This window comes from Exophiala aquamarina (assembly GCF_000709125.1).
Source record: "Exophiala aquamarina CBS 119918 chromosome Unknown aczIA-supercont1.22, whole genome shotgun sequence".
NCBI lineage: Eukaryota > Fungi > Ascomycota > Eurotiomycetes > Chaetothyriales > Herpotrichiellaceae > Exophiala > Exophiala aquamarina.
This window is the reverse complement of record NW_013550566.1, coordinates 76,798-97,918: the sequence shown is the minus strand read 5'-3', so window position 1 is coordinate 97,918 and position 21,121 is coordinate 76,798. Positions and strand designations below refer to the sequence as shown.

Sequence of the window (21,121 nt, the reverse complement as noted above, 5' to 3'; positions counted from 1 at the left end):
CTAGGTCGCGGAAAATTAGCAGGCTCCAACATGTGGTGGATCTGAGCTGCTCACTTTTGCCAATGCAAGTTCTTGCCCCCATGCCGAATGTGAAAAAGTGTGACTCTGCTCAATTTTGCTCAGTCATCTTGAAGCGACACAGAATCCGATGCTCATACGCATGCCACCCGTTTTTTCTTCAAGCCACCTTTCCGGTCGAAAATTCTCAACGTCGTCACCAAATATCTCCTGATTGCGGTGCAAAGCCCATGCGCTGGTCGAGACCACGGCCTGTCACCAGGTAAGCTGCGTTTTATGAGGATTTCTGAATCTCTTACGCCTCCAGGTATGAACTTCTCCCCCACGGAAAGTCCATCAGGTGGTACAATTCGAGGCAATGCCATACCGATGGCAGGATACAACCGGAGTGCCTCATAAATTACTGCCTGCAGGTACGGCATTCTCATTGATCTTTGATAATCGAAAGCCTCGATAACTCCGAACTCCCAGGCTGTTGCATCGATTTCGTGGAGCAGCTTTGCCTTTTTCTCAGGATTTGTTAAAAGAAACCAAAGGATGGCTCTTAAAGATATCGCCGTCGTGTCACTTCCTGCGCCGACATTGCTGGAACACACTGATGTGATATTGGCCATTGAGAGTGCCGAAGGCTTTTCCTCGTGGACTGCGAACAATTTCCCTAGAATATCTGGGCGGTCACTCCCACGCTCCATTCTGCTATTGACTTGTCGTATTGTATAGTCTCTCACAAAGCCTTCCTTGTCATTTATGGCAAGGTAATTGCCCAATATCGGCATAAGAGAATTATGCAGGCTTAGTATCCATCGGACATGGCCCAGCCACACACCCGACGCGACGCTCTTATGAATCCTGGAGAAGATCCCATCATCTTCTTGGGCATCCAAGAAACCAAATGGTTGAGAGAAGGTTACTTCCCCAATAACGTCTGTGCACATTAGCAAATTGAGTGCAATGCATGTCATTCGATGGCTCTACCAAAGGCAAACAACTGCAGCCACTTTCCGATGTCAACATCAATGGCTTTCTTGTCGTCCAGCATCTGCTTTATCTTGGCCATGAAACGCTGAATGGTGGCTTCTACGTATGGCTCAAGATCTTTGAGAGTCTCCATTGCATAAATTCGACTCACAAGGCGGCGCTGAGAGGCATGGACCGCGATGTCTTGCTCGCCGAAGAGGTCAAACTTGCGGCCTCCTTGGAGAACATCGTACCACTCTGCTTTGCGAAATTTTGAGCCAGCCCCTGAAAAGCCTTTAGTAATATTCTTTCGATTGCCTGACGCGTACCATAAATTTTCTTAATAGTAAGTGGGTCGATAATTGAGATCTCATTCGGTGCTATGCGAACCAGAGGACCATAAGTATCGTGTAAGCGAACAACCTGTCGGTGGAAGTCCCCTCTCCTAGTATGTTTGATTAGCCACCACTTCGAAATGCTAGCGCCGAATGGGCCTGGTATGGAGGAGAGACAAGAAAAATATCTCTGGTACGTAATATAGATTAGGATGAAGATGCTAATGGTGCTCGAAAGCAGCGTCAGACTCATTGTCATGGTTTCCAAGAGCGCATGTGCCAGTAAGTTAGCCTCAGAGCTATTACAGGTTTCAAAACATAGAGGATGAAAACATTCTACCACCTTTTAAGGGTCATCAGATGAATGTCGCCCCTAAATTCACCCGCCAAGCTTCAGATCCCAGCTCAATTACTGACAACACTGGAAACTTTCTCGAGATTCATCCCGCAGGCATGTATTCGGGTGAGTTGCTCTTCACTGGGGTGGTTCCACATAGCAAGCAGCCGGGGTAGCTTCGGGGTGAACTTTTAGAACTCGATCTTCCCCCCCTGCCGGGATATCCTCCAACGCTAGTCCTACGCTACGCAGGCTCGCGAAAATGTGTGGAGGGATTCCCGTATTGAAGTGCAGATCATCTTCCGTCCAATCAAAATAACGGCACGCGTCTGTCGCACGTCCTGTGCTATGTGCAAGGTGATAAGCATTAATTCTAATAACACTTTCATTGCCAAGAACTGAGGGCACTGAGTTCATCTTTGCTACGTCTCGCCCCCACCCCCCAACGCATGCTCGCTTCTTGAGGAATCTAAAGGTGAATTGCGACTGTCTGTCATACAAGCCCGTTCTTTCGTCGACCAGCTTCTGTCAACGCACCTTAACTTCGCCTTCAAAATGGGCCCTCCACTTATCGCCTTGGAAGAGCATTTCTTCTCTGAAGCAATGCTGAGTAGTCCCACCGACAAGTATAGCGAGCAGTTCAAACATACTAAAGGCATCCTTGAGAAACTAAGCGATGTAGGAGACCTACGTCTCAAGCATATGGACAATGGAGAGATAGCGTTCCAGGTGGTGTCACATGCACCAAGCCAAATGTCATATGTCCAGTGTGTGTCTACCAATAATCAGCTTAGCGAAGCAGTTGGAGCACATCCCGATCGATTCGCTGGATTTGCAATTCTTCCAGTTGCAGAACCAGCAAATTGTGCAGCAGAGCTTGAACGTTGTGTGAGAGAGCTTGGATTTGTCGGAGCCCTGATAGACAACCACGACAAAGATGGACGTTATTTTGACGGGGAAGAATATTTCAACATGTTCAAGACGGCACAAGATCTTGATGTCCCAATCTACCTCCATCCTACCTGGCCAACAGACTCAATGAATTCCACGCTTTATTCAGGAAACTTTTCGAAAGGAGCATCCATATCAATTGGAGGCAGTGGGTTCGGCTGGCACAGCGATGTTGCTATTCATGTTCTCCGATTGTTTGCTGCCGGGCTGTTTGAACGATTACCTCAGCTTAAGATCATAATCGGACATATGGGAGAAATGATCCCATTCATGCTTGCAAGAATAGAAATGTTATCCTATCGCTGGGGAGTGCCTGGAAGAACGTTTACTGAGGTATACAAGTCAAACATCTACATCACGACCAGTGGCTACTGGAGCGTCGACCCACTTGCGTGTATACTGCGCAATACGCCAATCGACCATGTACTATATAGTGTAGATTATCCTTTCGGGAGAAACGAAGATGGGCTAGCGTTTTTCAAAGATCTAGAAAACAGTGGGCTCGTGACTCGGGAACAGCTAGAAATGATCGCCTACAAGAATGCAGAAAGACTGCTGGGAGTCCGCGCCAAGGCGTGAATACAATAAATGGTCGTTGAAACGACATCTCGATCATCATATAGAATTGAATAGCCTTGGGAAACATAGTACTGTATTCCCGCAACATTTCTTATACGCACGGGGCTTGTCGCTAAAGATTGGTTCGAACTGACAAATGGCATTGTCGAACGCCCTTGCTGATGGCCTATTTTTAATATTCATTTCCACGTAAGAAGGGTCTTTTTGAGGCTATCTGTAAGGAATTCTCGCCTGGTCTACGTCGAGAGCTTTGCGAAGTTGAACTGTTGTTTGTGGACCTTTGCAGCCTTTGGGACTTGCACATAGTCAAAATAGCCTAAATCCTTGAGAAAGCGAATATCTTCAGGCCCGTAAGGTACCTTGCCGCCTGGATTCAGCCACGTATTGGGGAAACCCGCGTCAAAGTCGTATGCTTTTTCGATGTCATCCATGTCCTCCTCGTTAAGCTCCACGCTAAGAGCGTCGATGTTAGATTTCAGATGAGCCACTACACGGCCTCCAACTAGAGGAAACACGTAAGGTGCCTAGTGTCTTGACTTAGTTTGGATTACGCAACGGAGACTGCCAGACTCACCTTGTGCAGCACGTATGCTATAGCAATCGCGAAGATGTGAGTATTCTTACGCTGTGCCACGTTGTGTAATGCTTGTGAAACTTCCTGTTCCCGACCTGTCAAGATGAATGGAGTCTCGCGGTCTTGCTCCTCTGGGGCGGCATCGGGAGCCCTGAAATATCCTAAGTATCGTCAATGGCGGTACTTTCAAATAGTGAAGGTCATTTCCTACCATTGCCGTTAACACCCCATGCATTGAAAGCCATGCCCTCATCAATACACATAGGCAATATGTCGCGTTCCACGTCGCGTGCTTGAGCTGAGAAGCGTCCCTGATAGATGGAGAACCCACGCAATCCGTGCTGACGTGCGTAGCAATTCGCTTTCGCAACCACCCAAGCAGGTGTGTCGCTTATCCCAAGGTAAAGAACCTTGCCTTGTTGTATAAATATATTGAGGGACTGCATAAGTTCGGGAATTCCAGTTGCAAAGTCCCAGCTGTGGACATAAAACTGTGCTCGTTAATACTAGTACTCAAAGGCTGATAAGGAGAAACTTGATATACCAGATCAATGTAGGTTGTTCGAAGCTTCTTCAAGCTAGCTTCGAGACTGACATGCATACTTTTTGTGCCCGTACCACCGAAGTTGCTGTGTTGCACTGGTTCGCCGGTTTTCCACCCCAATGTGTACTTGGTGGAGATGATCAGCTCATTACGCCGGCCTGTGCTCTCTGCCCATTCGCCGATCCATTCTTCACTTTGGCCTCCCTGATATTGGTTTGCAGTATCAATGAAGTTGCCGCCTAGGTTGTAAAATGTTTCAAGCAATTCGAATGCATTTTCTTTTGTGCATTCGCCCATCAACTTCGACCATTTGGTTCCCAAGCCTAGAGAAGAAAGAATTCAGCAAGTTTCCCGCAGACTTGTAATGAAGACTTCTGATACTCACTCATCCCACCCAGGCAAAGCGGACTAACTCGGACAGATGCTGTGGGTGCTAAGAGACGGTGTCTCCCTAAGAGACTTTTTGGGGCAGGGGTGGCTCGATACATAGCTTATTTAGGGGCCTGCGTTCTGAAGCGATAAGTCAAGGTCCTATATTTCAACAACGAAAAGCACCAAATAATAGATCGTGAAATATTTCGAAGATTCAATGGCTGTCTGAGCACGCTTTACATCCACGTCGCATATATGGCAAATTTGCCGCCATTATGGAAATATCGGACCGCGACTTGACACCCGTAGAGATTAACCTCCAACTTGCTAATGGCCCAATTATGGTTGACTGGGGGAAATACCGAAGTGTTGGTGATAAATCTCAAAATTCACCAAGATTGATCACCCACCGGTCTACCCACTGTAAAGCGCCATTCCCATGTTGTAACGTTCATTCGTGTCAGTACATACTCAGCCAATTGCTATATAGTACTTAATAGTACCGCTAAGTAATATCAATCGCGGAACAGCATTTTTTTCTTGATCATTCACATCCACGTAGGCCTTGGCGCAGAGTAAGTGTCCAAAGGTATATAGAATAGAGACGTAATTTCCCTTTGTGCTTTCAGCAAGGCATAGTCGAGCCCTTCTTACAGCCATCACCAGTCAAACAGTGACAAACACATACCTTCTGAATATTACTCATCAATGACAGTCATAAATTATCCTGGACTGCACGTTCTAGGTAGATACTAAGTATCGCGACGCCCAGTGGCTACTACTATGTACTCACTCTCTCACAACTTCACGAAGACTGACTTTATTTCAGTCCACTCTTCCCAAGCATGTTTTGAAAATTCTCTTCCCTCACCACTCTGCTTCCAACCGCCCATCGGCATATCAAGTTTCGTAGTAGCTGCCACATTAACTCCCACGCTGCCAGCTTCAAGCTGCTTGGCTACTCGTAATGCCCTAGATATGTCGCGAGTGAAGACACTGGCATAAAGCCCAAACTCAGTATCATTCGCTCGCGCTACAACATCTTCTTCGTCAACAAACGTATTGATACAGACCACAGGCCCAAATATCTCTTCCTTCATAATTTTGGCTTCTTCAGGCACATTCGTGTATATCGTGGGCTCGACAAAGTAACCCTTAGGTCGAGCTCGACCACCTCCGAGCTGAAGCTCAATATTCTGGGCTTTGGCATACTGAAAGTAGCCCATGATTTTGTCAAACTGAATCTTATCGGCCTGCGGACCTCTCGTGGTCTTCTCTGTTGGGTCGTCGACATTGCCTGCAATCTTTATCATCGCTTGCTTCATGTTTTTAATAAATGGCTCTGCAATGCTTTGATGAATGTAGATTCGCGATGTTAGAATGCAGCCCTGGCCTGAATTTGCTACAACGGATGCAGTAGCAGCTGGAACCGCTTGCTGAAGGTCTGCATCTTCAAAGATGAGTAATGGATTCTTGCCTCCTAACTCCAGGGTAACCTTTTTGAGATTTGATTCTGCTGACGCCTTTTTGATAGCCTTCCCTGTGGCTACCGACCCGGTAAATGAGATCACACGGATATCCATGTGTCGAGCGATGGCATCACCACATGGGAATCCGTATCCGCTCATGATGTTCAGGACTCCCTTGGGGAGCCCAATCTCATTGGCTATCCGAGCAATGACCAGTGCTGAAAGTGGAGACTTCTCGGACGATTTGACTACCATAGTATTGCCAGCAACGAGTCCTGGGCCGATTTTGTTCACGAGCATGAAAGTGGGACCATTCCAAGGCACAATCGCAGCACCAACACCGAACGGCTGTCTCAATGATAAGTTTACGAATCCTTTCGAGCTAAGTGAAGTCTCGCCCGTAATGTCCATTGCCATTGAGGCAGCATGTCTTAGCACGTCTACAGTGTGACGTCCAACCCCTAAAAGTGGTGAGTAACCCGATCATTGTCCCCAAACCAAGGTATAACTCACAGGTATATGGAGGGTCAAGATATGGCTTTCCCATTGTTATGGCCTCTAGATAGCCGATCTTGTCCAGACTTTGCTCAACTCCATCAGCAAGTTTGAACAGATATGCGGCTCTCTCACTTGCTTCGAGGCCTGACCAAGCCGGGAAGGCAGCTTTAGCAGCAGCGACGGCGCGGTCCACATCTTCTGGCAGTGCTTCAAACACAGATGCAGAAACTTCCTCTGTTGAAGGGTTAATGACATCAAATGTTTTCCCGGCTAGTGAGGGTACGAAGTTGCCATCAATGAACAAACGAGTTTCGATATGGTTTGGCTTCCCACGGATCGGAGTGGCCATGAGCGAGATGGGTGCCAACAGCCTTGAAATATTTCTCTACTCTTCTCCAAGAACAGGCACGGGAATCATGAGAGATTGTTCGCTGAAGGGCTGCTTCAAGTTTTTCCCAATAGGTTGTTCAAAGAGTGGAAGTGTCTGCTCTCAGCTATGTATCTCAGTCAAGATGGAGAGTCGAATCTTCAAACTGTCTTTACTTTAGCTAGCCAGCCTGGCCAAAAGAGTCGGTTTGATTTTGAGATGGTATTAGCCGTAGAAGCCCCGACCTTGGGCCGTTAGCGAACACTTAACTCCGTAATGCAAGGCTAAAATGCTTTTCACTGTGGATTATGCTTGTCAAACGAGTAGTGTTTGGGAACCAGCAAGTTGTACCGCATACACTTGGTGAGAGCAGCTTCCGAGACATGATGTTAGCGATGAGCGGTCCTCTGTAGTGTCACTCTTTATGCCAGGTGGGACTACAACTTGAGAAACGAAGCAGGCGGAGGATATGCCGGCCTGTACCAAGCTGAATACTGAGCAACTCCATTGTTTGCAGCTCTGTCCAGCGCAACTGGGCTGGCGGTGGTGCTGGATGGCAGATCACTTTTGCTTTAACAAGTTCTATCACCTGGTACCTGGTGCAAGTTGCGGACGCGTTTACCAACCCCTCGCTCCCTCGACCCTCCTCCCCCCGGGCCCCATGCTCCTTGTCTCTGCGTAGTCTCTAGGAGGTCTCCACCTAGTCTCTAGATTACATAAGCAAGTTCAGAGGCTGGTACAGGGTGGCACAGCCGCTGTGATTCAGCTTTATTGCAGCATCGTTTCTCAACTCCATACTGAGTTTCATTTATGTTCCTCATTAATCGAACTTGATCTGGAGCAATGGCATAAGCACCAGTTTATATGTTCCCGTGTTGAGCACTTTCTAGTCTTCACTAATTATACCTGCAGTTTGTTACCACTGCGCCATCGAGGATTTTCAACTGTGAGTCTGTGAATGTGGCACTTCTCAGCCTGGAGGACAATGTCGACACTTGCCAACACGGATCCACATAAGTGGAACCTAGAACTCCTAGACATTATAGTTTAGGAAATAAAAAAACTTTCAGTGTTACGACTGACTTTCCCAATCCGAGATTCTGCACCCTTCATGTGGGGAGCAAAGGTGAGTTTTCGGAACATCCTCCACGAGCTGGGCTCCACACTGCTTGCAATTTGGAGTCGCGAATATTCCGGCAGCTCAGTCTGAAGATTGGTATATACGTGTCTATTATCGGATATAAGGAATATTTCCTCCTTGTTCTTGCTAACATGAGACTGTCGCAGCATATTCCTCAACGTCCTCACGCCTGCCAACGCGGCTCCCGACTCTGAGTGTCTACTACCGGTCAAGGTTTGGATCCATGGCGGGGGCAATGCAGCGGACAGCGCCTCCAACCCGTTGTACAACGGGTGTTACCTAGCACTGGATGCTATCGTGGTCATGATAAACTACGCCCTTGACCCGTTAGGGTATCTTGCGCTCAAACCAGCGGGTCTCTTCGGGAATTATGGAATTCAAGACCAGCTGCTTGCACTACAGTGGATTCAACGAAACATTGCCGCGTTCGTCGGTGATCCGAAAAGTGTCCTTCTCTTCGGCGAGTCCGCTGGTGCATATGACGCGTTTGCGTTGAGCACATTGCTGCAAGCCTCTTCTCTTTTTTGCAGGTGTTATCATGGAATCTGGCGGGGGAGGAGATCTACCCTCCATATCTCAAGTCCCGGATTGTGGAGGCCTGGGGCTGTGATGCTGCTAATATCGGTTGTATCCGGAGTTTGAATGTGACGGTTATGAATAACACACTGGTAGCCGAAGCGAAGAAAGGAGCTACTGTCGCGGTATCGCCGCTGACCAACGAAAGGACCGGAATCTCATGGTCGCCTTTTATCGAAGGCAAAACGGTCCCAGCGCAACCCGTCAGATAGGTACGCAAGTGTCTGCTATCATCAGCACCAATGAAAATGAAGGGACAATCTTCTGGCTGTCATCTGGAGTATCGTTCGCTGCCTTCAATGAGGAGATGTACGACACGTTTATCGACTACAACTTCGGACCCTGTAACGGTAGCGTCAAAGCACGATATCCCGTGTCCCGGGTTTGGTCCCCACATTCGAAGCCATGTCAATAATCATCACTGATTTCTATTTCAAGTGCCCTACATATCGGGCCCTAAAGGGTGCAGTGAATAAGAATATCCCGGCGTTCTCGTATCGACTCAACCATACACCGAATTGTGCATGGCTTCCAGGCTTCCCTCAGCATAGGAAGTTTCTCGACGCATTGGGATACACCCATCTGTCTGAGCTTCCCTTCGTATTTGGGATCAAGGATCGTCTCCCACCGACAAATGGAAATTGCTCATCCACGCCACAGGAAGTGGGCATAAGCGATTTTATGGTAAATGCATGGATGTCCATGGCAAGGCGACAAGAATTAGGACCATCAAATGTCTGGCCGGCTTGGAGCATGGAGAAGAGCAACGGGGTGATTTTTGGCGCTCTTCCATCAGTGGGATATCAAGACTACATGACTTGTGACTTTTGGAACCCCATCACAGCTAGTATATTTGAGCTCGTTCAGACTGAGGTTTCCTAGCCGGATCAATTTACTAGATCTCGTAGGCATTAGATATAAGTAGCTTTGCACACTGGTCATATACTGTGAGCTCGTTTTGGTCAGGCGGTGAGGCTTCAGCAGCTTAACAATAATCCTATTCCTTGGGGATATACTCTCTCCCCAACTACATGTCATGTGAGATATATTACTCGAAGAAGACTGCAGGTTATAAAGGTGAATAATTGATAAGTAACATATTGTATTACAGTTTTCTTCTCTCAACGGATTGCTTATTCAAGCAATATGCCGTGTGAAGTGATATCCTGACACGGGTGCTACCTTAGCTTAATCATTGATGGTAAAATACAAGAATCAGCAAAAGTATATGTCAAAACGTATCAGAAAGTGCATTTCTCAGACGTCCAGCTTCCCCCCTTCTTAGGTCTTCAAGCGAGGAAAAAGCGAGGTCGCATCGCCACCGCATTGCATCCGCTTGCCCAACCGACGAATATGACGTGTGACTGCGGGTATGGAGCCGATGGGTGCTAGAGCAGGAGTACGGACGGATTGGCTGGCCGCGCTATCAGTGATTTGAGAATGCTCTCTTCAATGGCTGCATCAGTGTGAGTCTGTGCCCACAAGTCATTGACACCAACGTCTGGAAGTGGGATGGGCTGTCCCTGACGTGCTTTTGCTTTGTCGGCCCTCTTTCATGTAGCATGACGATTCAGAAGAACATTTGCTGGCGTCATTTTAATTTGTCGCTTTGACATGCCCCACGGCGTGGAAACCGAGCTGACCAAAGAGGAACATGGTGATAATGGACTTGACTCCACGCTGGCATGGTCGAGATTGCGACCGCCCCATCTGGTATTCCAGAACGTCAGCATGGCATAAAGCTTCATGAAGCTGTGTAGGTACGCGAAGACGTAGTAGCCTGGGAGATAGATTAAATCAGCAGGATGGTGATAGAAGTGAGGAATTAGTTTGATCAGCTTACTCAAAAGCACCAAGGTCCCCAAAAGAACGAGGTTGTAGTTGCTGAAGAAAGTTGTCTTGGTGAAGCTGTAGAGCAGTACGGCGTCGTAAAACAAGGCGAAGTTCACGAAGGAGGTGAGGTAGACGGCGTACACGCACCAAGGCTGAGTCTTCCACACTGTTCGATCTGTTAGCAGAGAAGCGGCATTAGAGCGGATGGTGGTCCGATTCCAGCGCAACACCTGAGATATGAACTTGGGGTACTTGCCTAGAGAGGTTTCCATGGTAGAGTTCCGGGTTTGTTGGAACTTGAGCTTCCAGCCCTTTCGGACCACCCATCTTGTGATAAAATTGTCATCGTCCACGTTGGGAAGGGCTATCTTACCAAAGAATATGCGTTCGTGAGTGTACTCGTATAAGAACTGTGAGTCTTGGAGGATCTCGCTTCGGAACGCCGCGGTCCGGCCACTGACGACAAACAGGCCGCCATCGACTGCGTTTGTGGCCCTGAGTTCGAAATTGTGTCGTTCCAGATAGATAGCGCCCAGGAAATTCCAAAATGCTTTCCAGCCAAAGCCATGGCTATCGCGGCGAACGCGCTTATGCGGTGCGACAGCTCCTATTGTTGCGTCTTCAAAAGGTGCAATGATTGAGACCAGGAACTCTTTGGAACGCCAGAAAACATGGTCGTCAGCAAGGACTGTGATAGCCGTGGAGATCGAAGGTAGGACATGGGCAATCTGTTTGCGCTTATTTGCCGTCTCGATGGACGAGCCCGAGATTTTGACGTTGGGAAATCGAGGCTGAAAGGCTTTAATTTTCTCTTGAACAAGCTTTTCATTCAGTTTTCCGGCTGTAACGATGCGTACCTCCTTAGGGTGATTCAGGAGTACCGACAGAAGGCACTCGATCAGATCAGGTTCGTTGGGGTCGACCGTTGGAATGACAACTGTAACGTCTGAAGTTGAGAAAGCGGGTGTCTTGGGTGTGGGACTCGGTTTGTAGAGCCAGAAGGAAAACATGTGAACCATCAGTCTAAGGTATCTGAAGAAGAAGACGAAGACGAAGAGGGGGGCGTATAAGAACGTATGGGTATTCAAGCCCATGAGTACCCAAAAGCTCATGATGCTATTGATGTTAATAGCTCGACTTCAAAAAGCCGTGGATCGAGTAATGCGTGATGAGACCGATTCCAATATAATGTTAGAAAGGATCGATACGGGCTTGAATATGGGTGATCGGTGCTTGTTGGTGAGATTAGATTCGGTTTTCCCTAAAGTTGACGATTGGTCCTTCGGCTGCTTTAGATATACTGATCAGGTAATATGGAGGGAGACAAAGGAGATCATTGAGAAAAATTTTCCCATTGTGTGAATAGTATAGGCTGCTTTGTTCCAGCAAGTCTTGAGAGCAGGGCACAAAAGGACAGAAGAATAACAAAGGTATCTGAAACGGCCAAAGCACTATGGACGGAAACAAGCTCACCGAAGGCAGATTTGCCTCGAGAAGCCTCATTTTGAAACCAGGCATGGCTCGCAGGGGTTTTCGTAGCGTTTTCAAATCATGTTCTTTGCCTCGATATGTAGAGAAACTATTGTAACAAAATAAGTCAAAGGTAGACCTTACTCGAACACCTCGCTATGCAAGTCGTGGTTGTTTTCTGTACACTCGTCGATTTCATCGCGTAATCATTCGAAGGTCATTGATATATTTCCTTCACGTTTCTGACCAAAATCGTCGTCATCATCAGCCCAGGCATTATGTTCGAGGTTTAAGCCTTGTAACGTCGGGGTGCAACCTCCATTGATCGTAGAATGCGAGTTCCACCCAGTAGGAGCTGGATCGACTGCATGTTGTTTGACTTCTGGACGAGCTGTTGTCGAAGCTATGGCTTGGCTATCTAGTCTTGGAGAGGGGGTTAACGCTAGCGGCGGTAGTGTACTGACGAGTTCCTTCGGCTCTGTATAATTGTATGAGAGGCGTCTAGCTGTGGCGGGAGAAGCATTTAAGGGCCTCTGCGGACTCTCGCGTGGAGAGCGTTGTGGACTTAGTCGTGGAGATACCTGGGGACTATATGCACGCGGCATTGGTTGTAGCGAAGATGTTCTTGCTGGTCTCAGAGGACCAATGCTTACGTCGATGTCATCTGGTCGAGGCGGAAGATTCATTCTGGCGACCTCCTCAGGTTTCAGGTCTGGTGGAAGTCGAAGGTATTCAACCTGCTTTTCTCCATCCCTTGCGTACGATGTAATTTGCATAGGTGGCAACGTACTGTTCAGCTCGCGGACCTCAATCATTTCACTTTCGAGCTCCTTTCGAATTGCATCAATGTCAAAAAGAACATTAAGATCTCCTCCCTTGGAAGTGTCGGACTCCTTTCCCCCTCCACTTTGAGATCTCTTGTGGTCGTTCTCATTCAAGTTGTATGTTTCCCAACCCTTCTTCTCTGCCAATTTTCCTCTCTTGAAAAGTCCAAATCTTTTCTTTTCCGGCTTCTCTTCTGCCTTTTTGCGGGCTTCGTCGATTTCTTGAATCAGCTCTCTCTGCCGCTGTGCATGGTTTTCAGGATCGGGATCTTCAATTTCACTGAATTCATCACTCTCGACTTCCCAACCAGCCTCTCGCATCAACCTTGGCATGGCAGTTCGATATGCCATGTGCCCGTTGACAAACTTGCTGACATCCATATTCTCAATTCCAGGAATACCTTCAACTGGAGCAAGACCTGCAACACGCATAATGCCACCAGATGTTGCTCGAAATAGGTATCCCAAGATCCAATCATTGGATGCATAGCCATTGAGAAAGCGCCCTGAAACCACTGAACGTGCTCGCAAGTACTCATCCTTTTTAACAACCACAGGTGATCCGAAAAGGTATACATTTTGTATCAGCCCGTATGCTGCACGATTCGACAGCTCTTTAAGACAAGTAAAGATGACCCTCGAACCAAGTGAAAAGCCGACCAAGGTGATTGGCCTTTGCCCAAGGTGTCTGTCGATCAGAGAATCGGCCAATATAAGGCCTGCCGCATTGGCGCGATCCAATGAAACACTCCAAGGATTGTCAATTAGGTAAGCCAATTTCGACAAGACAACTGGCAGCTGGATTGATGCCATGAGAGCGACCAGAATGGTACTGCCAAGAACTTGCTGAACAGTCTGTGTCAGGGCTTCTGTTGCAAGAATATTGATTGTGTCACCCATAGACTGCAGCATTTCGGGTTCCCACAACAAGGAGTAGATGTCTCCCATGATCGGATCAACGGTGCTATAAGGCAAGCGTACATCATCGACCTTGCCGTTCATCCACCCGGCAATGGTCAGGATGAGATTGAGTCTTTTGTGATTGTGCAAAGGGCGATATTCGAAAGTCTTCACATGTCCAGTCCGACGATCTGAGGCTCGAACAGCAATTGTGCCTCCAGCGAGTGTGGCGCCAGAAGTGATCAGCGCAGCTCCGCCAACTCCTCCCAGAAACCCGGCGGTGCCTCCGACACCGATAGTAGTAAAGCCGGCAGCTAGACCTGCACCAATCACGGGGGCCAATAAGCCTGCTGACAGCCCAATAACCAGGCCACCGCCCACCGTGGCAAGGCCCATCACGACGTATTTTCGCTTCAAGCCTAATTTTCTCCTGCGCTCCATGTTATCCGTCTCGTCCCAATTTTCTTTGGCTTCAGCTTCTTGCATTTCTAGCGAGTCGATAACTCTTTTCTCGAATCGACAAATTTGGACCCAGTTGATGTCCATGGTAGAACCGACTCTCTCCAGCAATCTTCTGGAGCGGGAGTCATATTCGCTATCCGAGATGAGTACCAAAAAAAGGTCACAGAGAACAGTCCACCGCAAATCCAACTCGATTTGCCTCGACCGAGGCATGTCTGATGGGCCATGAACTTCGGGAACTGTTTCATCATTCGCTGGCTCTTTCAGGGACACTTCGCTCTTCGAAGAAAGCCGGGAAGACGTCGAATTTCGATCGCTTGACTCTGAGGGAATTTCTAGTTCAGACTTGTTTTCCTTAGCCATTGGGTTCTTCACTCTTGCGTTGAGCATTAAGGGGGAGCTTAGGTCTGAAGGCTGAACGCCATGTTCTGCCAATTGCTCAATCATCATCTGCTCGTCCACGCTGATTTCCATGTGTGCATACAAGCGCACCATCATCTTCTGTCCCCATTTATCCATGCTCTCAAGAGCCTTGCCAATTTCCTTTTTGGTAGACCGGGTAGTTTCCATGGCGGTTAAGGCCTGAAACATCTTATGAATCGTTAGCCGTACAACACCAACATAGGCGATTCGCTGGCCCTCTGTCAGAAGGTCTTTGGTGGCTTTTAACTGGGTAAGCGCGTCTCTCTGCTCTTGGTCTTCAAATTCGTCGATATTATCTTCATCTTTGGACTTGTCTTTGGCTCCGCTTTGGAACAGGTAGTTCGTGTCCTCGTCCATGCTAGTGGCTGATTGTGCATCCTCATCGAGTTGGACTCTAGTATAGCCTTTACCAGCACCACCAATTCCCGAGTATGCGTTTGATGCTTCTGCATCTTCTTTGTTCCCCTTTGCGACCAGTCTGCCGTTGTCGTCAAATATATCAAATTCATCTATAGCAGGCATTGCCTGCCATTTAATCTCTTCTTCGTCATCAGACTCGGGTTTTGTGATTTGCCGCTGGTGGGACCATTCAGAGACGGCAGGGCCACTCAAGCGACTTTCGCGCTTGGCGATCGCAGGGCTCGACGGTCGAAGAGAATTTTTGGGTGAGGCATCTTCGTTCGATGATAGAGCGGGATCTGGATCCGAAGAGGTAGGAGCTTCGACAGTTGGAGCTTCTGGCGGTCTTGCTGCCTCCTTATCGTGTTCATTGGTAGACTTCTCCTTTTGGTCTTGCAGAGATTTCTCGAGTTCCTGGCGGGATGGTGAAGTGGAAGTCTTGTCAGTGGCCATAGTAACCCCACTTGTGTCGCCTCTTGTTCGTGGTTGGCTTTCACTTGGGTCCTCATGACTCTCGTTTTCTAAGGGAGCAGGTCTGATCTTCTCTTGTTGATCGACAGCCTGGCCAGTCGCAGTTGCGTCGGCCTCAGCATCGTGAAATGAATCATTCTCATCTTCATCTTCGCTGTCTGATGAATCAGCAGGAGGCGGCCGTGGAGTGACGGGACGCTGAGGGAGACCAAATTCGTCGAGTTCCCGCGGCTCTGGACTCGTCGGAGAGTCCCTTTGTAGATCTTTGGCAGGCTGAGATGTCTGTGCGACTGTCCCGCTACTCATAGTGGTACATCGGCGGGGCGGCCAGCATCAGGGACTGGGCTCCTATGACACCCGTGGCTGCAGAGGCGGTGTCTCGTTGGAGATGTTCTCACAAGTCCATGCACTTGCTTATGAATTGGAGCAGTTGAGCATGGAACGGCGATGTAATATATGGGGCTTAATTCCAACTGGCGCCCTCTCCGTGTCTAAAAGGTATTGGTCATCCCTCTGCGCAGATGGTGAGAGGAGTGCCTGTCGAGGTAGAGGGTCGAGTGTCGAGTGTCCACCTAAATATTAGAACCAAATCTCGCGGCCGCCGGGGAGAGGTCTTGGCACTCGCATGGTAAAGTCACGTGTGTTAAATCACGCTGCTTTGGGGATGCGCGCCGATAACTAAAGTGGCCCTTACAATGGTACGGTGATACTGAGGGTGTGCCTGGTTGGCTACTATAGCCGCAGAGCTCAGCATAATACGCTGCGCTCGTTTCCCTTCTAGCGACGATGTCACACGTAGGAGAGTGTTGCCCCATGGCGGCCGTTACCTTGGCAATCCTACAGTACAATCCTCAAATGTAGCAGTTCTCGTGCTCGTCCGGAGTACCAAGGAGCGCTCGCAGTCCATGAAAGACACACATCTCCAACGTGTGATATCCATTGTTGTTGCATTAGGCGAGTTATTGTACAGTAAACTTACAAATTCGAGTGGAGGGCCAGGGCCGATATAATCCCAGGTATGTACATATCGTTTCGCCGTTTTAGACAATGCCACAGCGATGACAGCGATTAGCTGTCTTCAATAGCCAAAAGCCGCGTGACATCGTCTGCGAACTCAATCCATGGATGGTGCAAGAGGCCTTGATGTTCTTTATTTGTTGGGCTTTGTGAATTTCTCCAGGGCCGAATAGTCCCCTTCATCCATCTTCGCCCACACACTTTCTATCCTTGCTCTCCGCTCTAAACTTGTCTCCCTATTTCTCGTGCTCTTCTTCTGGCGCTCGCCTGATAGACATTTGTTGACCTCTCGTTTGATGTCGTTGCAACCTCCCACGGCTTTGTAAAGGAAACCGCGAGCATGGCATTCGTCGAGTGCACTCATGATCTCTTCGCAGCCTGTACTTCGTCAGTTGATGGAGCAGAGTGGCGATGTATAGTATGCCAGTGATCGAACAGGTACTGCCATAAAACAGCGCCTGGCTTCGGAAGTTCTCATAGATCATGCCACCCAGAGCTAGGACGATCACGCACCAACATTGTCCTTTGTATGGAGATGTGAATGCATTTTGGTTGACACTCTCCTCCAGTATGAATCATGCGGCTCGATCCAGGCCCACATGTGTTATCTTGCAGCGTAGACCAAGGAAGGCGGAAAGGCGAAATGTCCACTGAAGAGATCAGGTTTGGAGAATTGCGGCTTCAATGGAAGAACCCCAAGACAGCACGTGACCTCAGGACACGGCCCGCCAAGACTCAGCCTTGCTGCCTGACTCAGCAGAGCATGCGGACCGAACACGCCCAGCTTTCTTTACCGCCAAAAAGTTCGCGATCCTGCCACATTGGTCAAGGAATTGTTGTCGCAGGCAGGAGTGGGATGAAATTTCGGCCTGTTAGCAGCTGTTAACAGGGCGGTCAAAACCAGAACTACAACAAGTATGTCGATGACACTGGCAACCACGTGGGTGAGGAGAGGAGCCGCAGCGCAGTTTCCTACCAAGTATCAAGTCGACGAGGCCGAACTAGGCCGGATATCGCAGCTTGCCCGCCTGCAACTAGAAGATGCCCGAGAAGATCTCCACGAGGCTCAGACCTCCGAGACTAAGAAGGACAATGATTCGGATGACTCTGACCCTGAAAATGGTGTGCCAACAGGCGAGGCTTCTGGAGCGATCAAACACCCGAAGGATGGCGGCAACGATGACGACGATCTAAAGGAGTACCATCTCGAAGACTACGACGAAGATCCTGTCGATGAACAGGGCGAGAATTTCGCCCTCTTCGGAAATGTTAGCTCATTGGCATATCACGCACCGCATGAGCAAGATCCCTACCTAGTTCTGCCTCCGGGTGAACAAGACTCGGATGACGAAAGAGAAGAACTACAGGTACTGGCAACAGATAACCTCATCCTGGCTGCCAAAGTTGAGGATGAAGTTGCACATCTAGAAGTTCTGGTCTACGAGGATGATTCGGACAATCTATATGTCCATCATGACATCATGCTACCTGCTGTGCCTTTGGCTGTAGAATGGGTTGATGTACCCGTTGGCAAAGAGGCGGGGACACGAACATCAGGAAATTTCGTTGCAATTGGGACAATGAGTCCGGAGATTGAGATCTGGGATTTGGATGTTGTGGATAGCATGTATCCAAACGCAATTCTTGGACAAGAGCCGGCCAACACTGACCAGAACGGCGAGGGCAGTTCCAGCACAAGGAAGTCGAAAAAGAAGAAAAAGAAGGTCAAGGCCAATGATAAATATCACGTCGATGCCGTCCTTGCTCTCGCTGCCAATCGGCAACATCGCAACCTTCTCGCATCAGCATCAGCAGATAAGACCGTCAAGTTATGGGATCTTAACACTGGAAAATGCGCCAAATCATACACGATGCACAAGGATAAGGTGTGCGCTTTGGACTGGCACCCGACGGAATCGACCATTTTGTTGAGTGGAAGTTATGATCGTACTGTTGTTGCAACAGACATGCGTGCGCCAGATGCCATAGCCCCGAAATGGGTGGTCGAAGCTGACGTCGAAAGAGTACGGTGGAATATTCATGACCCCAACTTCTTCTACGTCACTACGGAGGGCGGAACGGTGCATTACTTTGACGCTCGGGATGTGCCAACCTCCCAAGACAGCCCCAGTAAGCCGGTATGGACCTTGCAGGCTCACGACAGTCCAGTCAGTGCCTTTGACATCAACCCATCAATACCCGGATTGCTTGCAACGGGCTCAGACGACAAGAAAGTCAAGTTGTGGAATGTTCAGAATAATGTTCCCGGTTTGGTTGTGACACGGAATCTCGAGGTCGGACGTATATTTGCAGCACAATTTGCTCCCGATCCCGAGGTTGCCTTCAGGCTCTCTGTCGCTGGGAGCAAAGGGCAACTTCAGGTCTGGGATATCAGTACCAATCCCGCTGTACGGAACACATTTGCGAGCAGAGTCAAGCTGCCTGAAACGAATGGCGAGGAGCGACTTATCGGAGTCAATCAGGACGGTGAAGAAGAAGACGACGAAGACGATAACGAAGGAGGTATGGGTACAGCTCGGGAAGCACAGGACGGGTGGGAGTCTATGGACGAGGATTAAGAAAGCCAGAATCTTTGGTAATGGGACATTGTTTCTGTACGATTTGATGAAGAATAACACGGTTCGAACGATACCCCACAAAGCACACTTGCTTCGGCCCCTTGGTGATTTGAAGCATTGACTACCACCCGATTGTGTTGCGAACTTCTTTCTGCCTCCAGCCCATGACTTGATCTCCTTCAGCCTAGGGACTTGGAGGAGATCAAGCTGTGATCGAGGCCTAGGCAGTTCGACTTTCATCGATGTATATTTGATAGCTGTCATTCAAACCGAACCGGGCCCCGCTGAAACATGCCGTCTTGAGATAATACTGCCGGCATCATTGATGTCAGTTGATTTCCTCCATGGAAGTCAATACCCGGTCTCACACACATTCCATAGCGAGACACAAATCAACCACTCCACCCTCGTCCGATATGGTGGAGGGCACAATTTCTCACACTCAATACTTTCCACTGTTATCTACTACCTTAGCCCGACAATGCTTGAACTTTATTGGACAACGCATGAAGGCGGAACACTTAACTCCATCTTGCCGATCTCGGAACGGTAATTGGTCGGCGCATTGGCACCTGATGCAACCAATACGAACGGCAGACACAAATGATCTGGACCGGTTCTCTTCCTTGAAAGAGGGGTTAATGAGTACAACGAGCAGGTCTAGATATTTCCTAGGAGCCAGTCAGTATGAATAGATCCTGTCTTCCCAATGGTTGACCTGTTAACTGACAAATTCTCAGGGTGACAGATATATCGACATTAACAACAGCCCGGTTTCTTGATGGATACTTCACCCCAAGCAACTGAGTGTACCAGCCTGTTGGATCTCCCAGGCGAAATTCGCATTGAGATATATCGCCATCTGTTTGAGGCTGCCCAGCTTTCCCTTGGAGGCGCAAATCCAGAAATAAGGCACTGTGGCTCGTCAATATGCTCATGCGCCTTCCCATACCACATTCTCGACACCTGTCAACAGCTGCGCAATGAAGCCACGCCATATTTACTGGCATCAACCACATTGCAGGTGAGCGACTCGCTCCACAACCTTAATCGATTGCCATACGAGTATGTCTCAGCATTAACCAGAGCCGTGGTGATGAACACGGAGTCTTTCTCCAAAGCCCCTTTCCAGTTCAGCAGCTTCTTGGCTCTGGAGACGCTGGAGCTCCGCAACATTACCGTTTGGTGTAAGTATCATGACGAGGCCTACCTTCAGAGCCAGGAAGGGGACGATTGCATGATAGCCCTAGCCCTGTTCAACCTCGGGAGGATCAGCTCGCGCTTCACGACGCTCTATGCCGATAGCACACGTCTATTCAACATAGTTCTTTGTTGCCAGTTTGTTGTGTCGTCTATGACAGACGAGACCATCGTATGAGATCCTTCTCTCATGTTTTGAGGACAAATGGCTAATATGCGGGTTTAGCATGCAGCTATTGATATTGATCGAATGGCCGTCCTCCGCAAGTCCAAGGGCCCCAGAAACTGCGACAGGAATGCCTGGGCTGGATTCTACTGAAAAGCCTCGTTTCTCACATCCACTTACCTCAATTTTGACTTTTTGAGACCATGGAATGCAAGGCAGAATCTTCTGTGACTGGCTCGGTACTACCAAAGCCCATCGTATGTTTCTCAATACCGATTGGCCTGAAAACCTCTGACAAGCTCTAGATTCGTGATGATATCATCACTCAGCAAATTCATTTTCCCAAAGTTTCTCATGCTAGTAGAAGACAATACACTACTTGCCTCATCAAGAGCTTGTCTCGCGGTGGACATCTAGCTTCCCCCCCCCGCTGAGCTCTTCCAGCTCACCCTGATGTGAGATCTGTGTATGTCAAGATGTGCCTCAGCACGTCTCAACAAAGGAAGGACCAAGGCCAAGACCGCATAATGCGTACCCGGATGCAGACATATGGCAGAAATGCCAGTGGACGGCGTGGGTTATACTTGGTTGGCACCTGTATCACAGCTTTCCCGCCACGAGTGGCATGTGCTTCCATTTCCCCAAGCCGCCCGTCAATA

At 48.7% G+C, this 21,121-nt stretch overlaps 9 protein-coding genes across 9 annotated transcripts; 3 read left to right on the top strand and 6 right to left on the bottom strand.

Moving 5' to 3' along the window:
• Nucleotides 1-123: 123 nt before the first annotated feature.
• Nucleotides 124-1,569, bottom strand: A1O9_12253 (uncharacterized protein; the record flags this gene model as incomplete). Its single annotated transcript, XM_013398754.1, has 4 exons — nucleotides 124-270; nucleotides 318-943; nucleotides 994-1,260; nucleotides 1,305-1,569. The coding sequence occupies 4 exons, from the start codon at nucleotides 1,567-1,569 to the stop codon at nucleotides 124-126; spliced, it is 1,305 nt and encodes a 434-aa protein (XP_013254208.1).
• Nucleotides 1,570-2,202: 633 nt separating this feature from the next.
• On the top strand, nucleotides 2,203-3,177 carry A1O9_12252 (uncharacterized protein; the record flags this gene model as incomplete). Its single annotated transcript, XM_013398753.1, has 1 exon — nucleotides 2,203-3,177. One exon carries the CDS (start codon nucleotides 2,203-2,205, stop codon nucleotides 3,175-3,177), a length of 975 nt encoding a protein of 324 aa, XP_013254207.1.
• Nucleotides 3,178-3,413: 236 nt separating this feature from the next.
• A1O9_12251 (uncharacterized protein) lies at nucleotides 3,414-4,592 on the bottom strand (the record flags this gene model as incomplete). The annotated part of the gene is made up of 4 exons (XM_013398752.1): nucleotides 3,414-3,701; nucleotides 3,752-3,912; nucleotides 3,963-4,242; nucleotides 4,296-4,592. The coding sequence occupies 4 exons, from the start codon at nucleotides 4,590-4,592 to the stop codon at nucleotides 3,414-3,416; spliced, it is 1,026 nt and encodes a 341-aa protein (XP_013254206.1).
• Nucleotides 4,593-5,464: 872 nt separating this feature from the next.
• A1O9_12250 (uncharacterized protein) lies at nucleotides 5,465-6,983 on the bottom strand (the record flags this gene model as incomplete). Its single annotated transcript, XM_013398751.1, has 2 exons — nucleotides 5,465-6,576; nucleotides 6,650-6,983. The coding sequence occupies 2 exons, from the start codon at nucleotides 6,981-6,983 to the stop codon at nucleotides 5,465-5,467; spliced, it is 1,446 nt and encodes a 481-aa protein (XP_013254205.1).
• A 1,003-nt stretch (nucleotides 6,984-7,986) lies between these two features.
• On the top strand, nucleotides 7,987-9,600 carry A1O9_12249 (uncharacterized protein; the record flags this gene model as incomplete). Its single annotated transcript, XM_013398750.1, has 6 exons — nucleotides 7,987-8,046; nucleotides 8,099-8,127; nucleotides 8,289-8,571; nucleotides 8,673-8,810; nucleotides 8,867-9,100; nucleotides 9,157-9,600. The coding sequence occupies 6 exons, from the start codon at nucleotides 7,987-7,989 to the stop codon at nucleotides 9,598-9,600; spliced, it is 1,188 nt and encodes a 395-aa protein (XP_013254204.1).
• Nucleotides 9,601-10,271: 671 nt separating this feature from the next.
• On the bottom strand, nucleotides 10,272-11,663 carry A1O9_12248 (uncharacterized protein; the record flags this gene model as incomplete). The annotated part of the gene is made up of 1 exon (XM_013398749.1): nucleotides 10,272-11,663. One exon carries the CDS (start codon nucleotides 11,661-11,663, stop codon nucleotides 10,272-10,274), a length of 1,392 nt encoding a protein of 463 aa, XP_013254203.1.
• Nucleotides 11,664-12,227: 564 nt separating this feature from the next.
• On the bottom strand, nucleotides 12,228-15,806 carry A1O9_12247 (uncharacterized protein; the record flags this gene model as incomplete). The annotated part of the gene is made up of 1 exon (XM_013398748.1): nucleotides 12,228-15,806. The coding sequence occupies one exon, from the start codon at nucleotides 15,804-15,806 to the stop codon at nucleotides 12,228-12,230; it is 3,579 nt and encodes a 1,192-aa protein (XP_013254202.1).
• An 850-nt stretch (nucleotides 15,807-16,656) lies between these two features.
• Nucleotides 16,657-17,064, bottom strand: A1O9_12246 (uncharacterized protein; the record flags this gene model as incomplete). Its single annotated transcript, XM_013398747.1, has 2 exons — nucleotides 16,657-16,895; nucleotides 17,031-17,064. Coding segments are annotated over 2 exons (273 nt in total), but the record flags the coding sequence as incomplete, so codon positions are not given.
• Nucleotides 17,065-17,434: 370 nt separating this feature from the next.
• On the top strand, nucleotides 17,435-19,096 carry A1O9_12245 (uncharacterized protein; the record flags this gene model as incomplete). The annotated part of the gene is made up of 1 exon (XM_013398746.1): nucleotides 17,435-19,096. The coding sequence occupies one exon, from the start codon at nucleotides 17,435-17,437 to the stop codon at nucleotides 19,094-19,096; it is 1,662 nt and encodes a 553-aa protein (XP_013254200.1).
• Between the last annotated feature and the right edge of the window lie 2,025 nt (nucleotides 19,097-21,121).